Source organism: Temnothorax curvispinosus, unplaced genomic scaffold, assembly GCF_003070985.1.
Source record: "Temnothorax curvispinosus isolate PA1 unplaced genomic scaffold, ASM307098v1 QBEX01002391.1, whole genome shotgun sequence".
Classification (NCBI taxonomy): Eukaryota; Metazoa; Arthropoda; class Insecta; order Hymenoptera; family Formicidae; genus Temnothorax; species Temnothorax curvispinosus.
Genome location: NW_020212171.1, coordinates 246,234 through 255,855, shown reverse-complemented (window position 1 = coordinate 255,855; position 9,622 = coordinate 246,234). Strand labels below are relative to the sequence as shown.

At 39.8% G+C, this 9,622-nt stretch overlaps 1 protein-coding gene across 1 annotated transcript; it reads right to left on the bottom strand.

Annotated features, from left to right (window-relative positions):
- Positions 1–5,957: 5,957 nt before the first annotated feature.
- LOC112451585 (vicilin-like seed storage protein At2g18540) lies at positions 5,958–9,567 on the bottom strand. The gene is made up of 5 exons (XM_025011283.1): positions 8,776–9,567; positions 8,097–8,409; positions 7,611–8,020; positions 7,147–7,287; positions 5,958–6,733 (listed from the first exon to the last, which is right to left on the bottom strand). The coding sequence occupies exons 1-5, from the start codon at positions 8,978–8,980 to the stop codon at positions 6,573–6,575; spliced, it is 1,230 nt and encodes a 409-aa protein (XP_024867051.1). The 5' UTR covers positions 8,981–9,567; the 3' UTR covers positions 5,958–6,572.
- Positions 9,568–9,622: the final 55 nt, after the last annotated feature.

Below are 9,622 nucleotides of genomic sequence, written 5' to 3'. Positions count from 1 at the left end.
TATATGGGACGAAGGCCGAGTCGGATTCGAACCACAGACCTTGGTGTTTCTAATTATTCGCGTAGGCACTGAGCCACGCGTCATCTCAAATATATTTATTTCAATTATTAGTGAGATAGAAGAAGCGCGGAAGTAACTCTCCGTCCCCGTTTGTAAAATCGATTGTTGAACAGTATTAAAGGCGATTATTCTGTTATCAGATTAACAAATTCGCGAGCCGGATTTAAAACACTCTAAGACTATATATATTTATATATATATATTCATATATATATATATATATATATATATATATATATATATATATATGAATAAATAGGGACACGTTTATACACTACGCGAACGATAAATTTGAATTTCTCACCTCTAACACGTTTTACGAAAATAATTTGACTCGAGGTTACACGGTTACTTGATATTCATTCCAAGAAAGGCTCGCCTTGGCAATAAGCAGGTAGGGCGTTTTCTTTCTTTTTGGAAACCTAGTCTTTTTCTCAAGTGGCTTTTATCCTGAAACATACATGCGTTATAAAAAGGATTATATGAATATTCGCGTTTTTCAGTCGTGTAAAATTCTTTTGTGCTGAATCAAAGAGAGAATCAGGGCGAGACCCCTTGGCCGCGCTGTGCTCGAACAAATCCATTGCCACCGGTATAATTATCGCAGTAACGCGTAGTGCAATTCCGTCACTTACAGCTAACGTCAACCTTACGAAGTTGAGAGAGAAAGGAAGAGAGGGGGGAAAGAGAGAGAGAGAGCGAGAGCGCGAAGGCTCGCAATTCGCCGCCCTTTCAACGATAATCATATCAAGTGACCTGACACGATAGAGGCTTATTTTTCATATTCCCGAAACAAAGACGTCGCACCGAGTTTTGGAGGATGCGGGAGCATTCAATTCAATCAAATTCGCTGCCCGTTTAGCGGAGGTAGAGGAGACACGACTGGGTTACCATATGTACTATACGTAGCTACACCACGCTTTAGTCGTTAAATATTACGGATTTATTCTTTTTTTCTTTTATCTCGCAATCGGAACAGAGAGTGGTTGTTTCCACGCTCTATTGTACCTTCTTAAAAATCGCAGATTCTTCGGCGGAGATATGTAATCGAGGATTATATTTAGGAACCGAAACCGAAAGATTGTGCGGCATGTTAAGTCTCAAGGCACAAATATACGACGTGTCATTTTTTCAATTAATGCTTGTACATATACACAAACACAAACACACACACACACCAATACATGTTTACACGCGACACAGTTGCGAGATTAATTTAATAAAATCTTAATGTGGCGTTTAATAATCAAAATGTAATGTTGCAAATTAAAAGCTTGTCAGTGATGATCTCGACAGGTTTTAGCCTGGAATTGAAAGTCTGACAATGAGATTCTTCTGAGAATCTTCATGTGAAAGAAAATGCGATAGTTCGGAGGTACGTCCCGCCGCGAAGACAGTTTGTTACATATCCGCGGAAAGTCGGTCTATCAATCCTTTCTGGAGCGTCGTAGACCGTTCGTCATTTTCTAGCATAAAAAAACTTGACTTAGGATTTTGTAAATACGTAAGCTATATCTTCCTATCGTTCATTTTTCTTTTTTTTTTTTTTCTTAATCGGAGATCGTTTCTAGTGTGAATATGATTCTCGATAGATCGTTTCGTTTTACGCTGTGGCGTTAGGGTTTTAGGACTTTGAGGAGGCGCCTCATCAAATTGCGTGATAAATCGTGCGTGAACGTTGTTAATTCGTATAATATCGTGTTGGCAGGGAGAGACGAAAAGCGATTGTGCAAAGTTGCGCAAGGGAAAGCGTGTCGTCGTCGCTTCTGGCACGCTGTCTGGCGAACGAGGGAATTGTTTCTCTCGGTTAACTAACGAGCGCTATAATATTTAGAGCAACGACATAGAGCGGTCGCTCGACGACGCTCGACTATCTTTATCATTCGCCGCAGCTGCACGATAATCGCCCGCCGTTATTACTGCGTTAGTTACACGATATTTAATTTGTTTACTATGTTATTGTTATCGCAGTTGCGTATTTTTTCTTGCTATCATTTTACCCCTTGCAATTGTCGATCGTCACACACGATCGTTATGACTATTACTTGCGTTATTATTAATTAATTAATTAATTTTGCAATCGCCGGTTTACCGTATTAATTATTATGCCGCATCCGCCAGCCGGACGAATAAGGCTTCACTCGCTAATCTACAGTATATTAATTTCGGTATGTATACGTGGGGCGGTTCACGATCCACGAAAAACTCGACAAAAAACACCGCAGAAAATAGACTATTGTACATACACAAACACACAACGATGCCAAACATTACATATTACTAGCATTACGTTTTATTATTATTATTATTATTATTATTATCATCTTTATAATTATATATATCATTATTATTCTTATTGAACGGATTACACATTTTTTCATATTAAACTAACATTGAGTTGACCCTCTTTCGTATTGTCATTTTTGTTTTTAACTTATTTGTACCCTGTTATTCCCTACCAACGTGTTCCATCTTTTTTTCACGCGTCACTGATCGTTTCTCGTGGAATTTTTCAAAAACGGAATATTCACGAAATATGTATACCGCGTGATTCTCATCTCGGGCAGTACGCGTTGGGGCTTAATTAAAGCCCCGGAACGCGTGTGTGAATTGTTATTATCTAGTCTGCAATATTTCCTGGGTCTTTAACTGTTTCGGTGTCGCTTTTATTGGCGTGAAAAATATCAACTTATTTATATCGGTGAACTATAACATCGGGCGTGTTCGTTCGGTCTCTCAAGCTCCCGACATTTCTAAAGCGGAAAGAAGGGGGTGTGCGGGGCGGGAGAGAGAATTGGCGCGCGAAAGCAAGAGGAATGAAAGCGAAAAAAGGGGGACGGCGAAAGCCGTCGGGGGTGTGGGAAGCGCGAGGGGTTGTTTCGCGCGCGAATGTGCTACGCGAGAGGGTGACGAGCGAGGAAGGGGGAGAAGGAGGGGTTCGAGAGAGAGAGAGAGAGAGAGACTCGGTCCGCGCTCCCGAGAGAATTTAAGACGGATATGCTCATATCTCTCGGGAGTGCGGGGCGGCGAATCACGGACCCCTTCATTCCCTTTAAAGAGACGCTCTCTCGCGTCGATAGCTCGGCTTTAACGAAGCGCCTCCCTCCAGCACGTAGAATTTATGGAGGGTGAAGCCACGGGGCTTTGGAGTATCGAGAATTTCTCCCCTTCGGGGGCTTTCTCCCCTACTGCACGTCGGCGCGCCTCGCTCCACCTTTTCCTTTCGTTTTCTCCTCACCCTTCGCGTGCCCGCAAAAAAAAAAAACACGTCGGTTTTTTCTCCTTTTTCCCGTTGTCTTCCCTTTTCCCTTCTGTTGTCCTTTTCGCCGCGAATGATTGCTGGCTAAAATCGAACGTGTTTTGAATAGCTCCACGTTTCGCTTTCCTTCCTTTCTTCCCCGGTTAGGGTGCATCTCTAGTGGCCTGTCGAATTTATTTAAGAGATTGTATCAATTCCTGCTTTTACTGTATATTTAGGATATCTATACAACCTGTGTTACCGAAAGATTCTTTTCTCGCGATCGTTCTTAAAACGTGTTATCCCCTGTCAATCTTTTTTTCCGTTTATGAAAGAATGTGAGACATTTATGAAGAACGTTAACTTTTGCCTCCAACTTTTCGGACCGTACCTAGTTCTTCACCCGCGATATTTTTCCACTCTATGCGTCGGTTTATACCTCCATTCTTTCTATACAGTATTTAGTTTTGCGTCATAATATTGATGCAACGAACGGCAACAAAAAGAGAAAGACAGTGGGAGAAATAGAGAGAGGGAGAGAGAGAGGAACAGCCTGGCCAAATTCAATCTCTACGGGATTAAAATATCCCTCAGAATTGTATCGCGTGGGTGGTGACGCAATCACGAGACACCTCTCTAGAGAACCGGTGAACTCTGAAGGAATAATTGAAATTTATCTTTTAAACTTTTGTGAATTTCTAATCCTTTCGCGATCGAGGACTTTCCACTCAAAGACTTTCGGATACATCCCAATTTTTTTGTACGTCACCCTCTCAAGTAGAACATAAAACTCATAATGACATCGTGATGACGTTGTCGTGACTTAAAAATCACTTTAACGCCACTTTGACCTCACTATGACTCTTTGCTCTGCTTGGGCTTCTTCCAAGGATTATAATTCAATTTAGGCTCGGGATTATAAAGTTTGAAAACGTACAGTTCTTGGAAAAAGGGTGACATATTAACTTTATAATCTAATTATATATTATTTATTTTTTACAGAGATTGTGTTAATTAACGATTTTTCCCTCTCACCCAATCGTAGAAAAATTCCGTAAAGAGTCGGAAATCAAACGCGAAAGATTAATTTATTTTGAGCCATATACACTTTTATAAATACCTATAAATTCAAACACACACACATATACTCATACATATTGTATATATAAATATATATATATATATGTATATATATATGTATTAAAATTCAAGACTTTTGTACGTTGATGCACCCTATAAAGCCGAAGATGTAAAGATTTACACAAATACATAGATCGAGAGAACATACACAGAACATACGCAGAGACGGATATATTATGCGGATATTTTTCTAGTGTCTCGTCAGTATTACGTCGAATTGAATTTCTTTCGTTTTTATGGAGAACATACCCAAATTTTGGTAATCATCTTTACGGAATTTTCGTCGTAACGTTCTGCCATAATGCATGGTGCTGCGAACACGGATACCAGAGAATCTCTATTAAATCTCCTGTAAATTACATTAGTTAGACGAATTAGAGAAATCTGAGAAATTCACTCTATGACGTCTTAATGTCTTAATGACGTCTTTAGACGTCAATTAGACGTCTTTAGACATTATTCTGCTACCTGGATAACGTCTACGACGAGTCTCCACCATCTTCGAGACTCTATACAGAATTTTTAATTTTTTTTTTCGCTACAAGATACTAATTGAAATATAATTAAAAAGCAACGTTTGTATACTTTCATAAAAAAAGGGATTGTATTCTAATGTTTATTAGGTACTAGAATGTACAGTCGTGTCTCTTTCTGAGTACTTATAAGTGTCGCTGTATTTTACTCTTCGAAGACACGCGAAAGGAAAATGTTGTATTTTTTAAAGTAATTTCGAAGACGTGGAATTTAATTCATTCTCGCAGAATGAATTCTTATATCATCGATTCCTTCTTAGCCACGTACTTTTTTTCAAAGGCATATAATTGGAGAGAAAAATATTATAAAACCGCAATAGAACTTCACGAAAGTAATGCAAAGCGCAATATTTATATTTTTCGTCATACGTAAGATCAATTTAACGCAGGTGACGTTGAATCGATCGACTTGGAATATTGCGTTTAGCAATGGGACAAAGGAAGGTACTATCGCCGCCCTTAAAAAAAATATATATATGTATACACATATGCGCATTATCTTCACAAATCGCTGCTTTATTGCCTTTCCCTCTTCGAAAACGGTCAGCGAGGCATTGCGTGAAGAATAAGGAGCGTTAGGCTATAAGTTACGTGTACATGTGTATACCAGAATACAATGTACAAAAAGCAATATTTACCGCATACCTACATATATGATTGTTACGTACACACTCGTACGCATATACGTAAAAACGATTATAATGCCCACCCTTCCCCCCTGCTCTTCTCGACTCGATATTGCTCGATTGTCGGAAATTTGCCATTTCGATTGTAAATTACACAGGTAGGATGCGCTTTGTAAGGATGCAAGTATTGTGTATATTGTATATAATCTGGTGAGAGACGAATATGTGTGAACGAAAGCGACTAAGACATTATTTAGAGAAAAGGTCGTTGTCCAAGGAAGATAATGTGTCTTACGTATGGCAAATAGACGATGAGAAAAGCTCTCACGCGATATTTCTCGTACTATACAATTAACGGTTTACGAAATAATAGGTGTGTTCTTCTCGCGTTAGAGGAGCTGAAGGTGTAATAGTTTGATAATTATTTGAGAGAGAAAGAGAGAGTGTGTGAATGAGAGAGAGAGAGAGAGAGAGAGAGAGAGAAAGAAAGAAAGATAGAGAGAAAGAGATACCGATTACAAAGTCACGAGGTCTGCTTTGTCTTGTTATAATCAAATACTTTGTATTATGTAGCACAGGTTGTCATTAAACGTGTGAACAAACCTATATCATTAAAAATCACTTCAATCAAATTGACATATATCAATCGAGATGTGATATCTTATCACCCTTTATATACCCTTATACTCGCTAGGGGAGAAAGTGGAATTGTGGGATCCGTACCAGTAGAAATGTATAATTCCAAAATTTTCTCTCGCGAATATAATACGGGAAGACATAATTTTGTCTTACCTTGTATTTTTGTAATCAAGTATTTTGACACAATTGAGGCCCCGAGTGAGACTTGTGATTAATTGACAACGGCGAGAAAATCTAGTGAAAGATTTTTTAAATTTATTTACGCTAATAAAACTACAAATTCTCCTGTATTCAAATCGTATTTCAGGTGTCCCGATTGGATTTTCTCGATCGCAGTTATTGATGGGCCGCGATCGTTTTTCTGCCGCTCATCTTCAATTGATTTATATTCCCCTTTTTCTCGTGTAACGTCTCCTCCTGCGCTTCATCGGGGTCGATCTCCACGATCGACTGCCAAGGAATTGGATTTACGTACGCTGGCTTCGCTTTCTGATGAGCTGGAAGACAACGCGTTAATTCATTTTAAAATATTTGTCAGTTATCCGTATGAAAAATTACACGGCATTGAAAACATATACAGAAAAGGGGTGATTTTACATTAAAAAAATAAGTCGAAATGTAGAAAAAACTTTTTTTTTATGAGACTTCGTTTTATAGACATTATCCACCTTCTTTTATGTAACGGAAATTAATCCGTTTAAATTACGGCGCTCGTTAGTCATAATTACAACACTAATTACGTAATTATTATCTCTAGCAGTGGCACGATGCGAGACATTCTGCAGAGAGTGATTTTTAATTATGTGCCACTATAATTGAAGATATAATAATAAAGAATCATCCTGCGCACATTTCATCTCTGCGCTCGCATCGATCGTTTTGTTATTTAGCTGCATTGTATTTTACATACGAAGCAACCCTTGCGTGGCGGGCTTGGGTTTGTTCTTAGAATTCTCTCGCCACTTCTCGTACGCTCTCGTGCTCTGCTCTAGTCTCCTCTCGCGCTCCTCGTTCATCTCCCTCTGCTTCGTCTCCTGCTCCTTACGTCGCGCTGCAAAACAGGATATATCAATTCTTATCATCGCGTCTCTTTACGAGCAGACAGGGCGCGGTACACTGTTAAATATTAAAAAATAAAAAGGAAACCAATACCTCGAGTTAAATAACATTTTGTTATTTTTAATTATTTTATTTATTTTTAATTACCACGTGTGTCGAAATTTATTATTTTATTAGTTTAGTTAAATGAACGACATATTGAATAGAAGTAATGACGACCTATATAGGCTTGATTAAAAATAACTCAAACTGATTATAATTTGACACTACGAATTTAACAGGGTAAGCCGCGCGCCGGAAGTACAACCGCCACACCCTTCTGCTCCTCTTTCTTCTTGTGAAACCACCGACGGAGATACGTGGTTTTCGCGCCGGCGAGATTGTCCTCGATCTCCTTCAGCCGCCTCTGCAATTCCAATTCGTTCTCGAGGATAGCTCTCCTGTCAAGCTCCTGCTGCCTCTTCCTCTCGACCCACTTGAGAAAGTTCTCCTTTTCTAGCCGCGTTCTCTCCTCCTTCTCCCGCGCTGCCCTCTCCTCCTCCTCTTGTCGCTTCTTCGCGGCGTGTTCCTCCTTCTCCCTCGCCTTCTGCGCGGCCTCGTGCTTCTTCCGCATCCACTCCGAATGGGCGAGCCTTCTGCTGAGGTCAGACCCGTTCGACCCGCTCGATTCGGTCGAGAACGACGTCGTGGAAATTCGCACGACCTGCCGACCGTCCAGGACGCACCTGCACATATTGTATTCTCGCTCGTACACTTTGACGTTTAATAAAAATCGTATGATGAAACGAGAAACAAATATACCTGTCCCGTTTCATCGCCTCGTTCTGATCAACGTTCGCCTCATTTCGATCGACGGAAACGCTATCAATCTTGCATCGTCGTTCCACTCGTGCGATGCTTTCGGATGAGATCGCGGACCGAGCCGTGGACGTTTCGAGGGGCAATGTAGCGTCCGGAAGGGATGTCGAGTAACATCTGTAGGTGCTTCGTCCCGGGTGCTCGTTCGCGTCATTAGCGCTCGTTGTATCCTTCGCGACGACAGACAGATCGATCGCCGAAGCGTTATTGGAATCATAACGTCGATTTGGGTCGATCACGTCTCCGTTGCGACGCCCTGCGAAAAACCAAACCCCATATTGCTCCCTCCGAATTCAATTTAGAAAAGCCTAGCTCTCAAAGACGGTTGAGAGGGTGTCCCTAATAAAATGATATACTAATTAGTATAATCGCTACGCTGCTAGTTCCGGCTTTACAATTGTCATTCTCTTATTCTTTTCTATATCTAGTCTATTCGATTCGATTGGGAATTATTTTAATCTTTCAAAATTCTAATTAAAAAAAGAATCTTTTTAAAGGATTTTTTTGAATTCTCTTAATTCTCTATTTTGGATTTGACAGCGACCTTCCCCAGCAAGTTGACGCTGTTATTAAAAACATCGTTTTGACGTTCAAATGACGATAAATAACGTCAGCTTGCTACCTGTGTCCTGCTCGCCGATGGATTCCGTATAAATGGCGGGGTTGATGTAACGAATCTCGGGGCCGGAACTCGAGTTTTTCACTCGCGTCAGAATCGCGTCTTTATCGGAATCGGCACGGTGATCGACGAGACCAAACCTCCTTCGAGTGAATCCATTAGAATCGGATCCCGTCTTCCAGCTGTCAATGCCGCTATCATTGATCATCGTTGCATGCCTTTGACGATGACTCAGTGATCGAGCCACTTATCGCTCGACGCATATTATCGCTTTGTTACGATTCAATTACGCGTAAATATTCTTACGGAAATGTCGTTGCTCGATCGAGAATCCGTTCACGTACGAGATTCATCCATGATGGATTCGATGCTGTATTTTTTGTTGAACAATGACGAATCCTTTTGAAGTATCGAGGACACCGCATGTATCGGGAATGTTTAGTAACGTTTAGTTAGGGCGAGGAGAATCTGATACAAATTCTCCCATTTACCAACGATTGCCGATTTTAATTTATAATTTTCTGGAATTCGTAATCTACTCGAAGAAGATATATAAAATAAATTTTTTACATATCCCGAAATTACGTTTACAATATTTGACTTCGAATGCTATATATAACATATGTTTCTTAAGTATCCAATATTTTAGATTTAGGAATTGATTCTTGATGTCATTTTATGAAAAGAAAAGTTTATATGAACGTATGATATCCTAAAATATTGGACAGTACTTAAGAAGCACTCTATATAACAATATAGTGCATCTTCTTACATTTCTCAAAATAACGATCATAAAGAATTATAAGTGTAAAGTAGGTTTTTAGACGAGGATTATAAAACAAAAAATGGG

Bases quoted from the DNA above. Each gene is read 5' to 3' on its own strand.
- LOC112451585 (XM_025011283.1), bottom strand. From the start codon at position 8,980: ATGATCAATGATAGCGGCATTGACAGCTGGAAGACGGGATCCGATTCT. The intron at 8,410-8,775 runs GTAGCAAGCTGA...GGTTTTTCGCAG, and splicing joins CATCGGCGAGCAGGACACAG to GGCGTCGCAACGGAGACGTG. The intron at 6,734-7,146 runs GTATGTAAAATA...GTTGTCTTCCAG, and splicing joins CGCCACGCAAGGGTTGCTTC to CTCATCAGAAAGCGAAGCCA.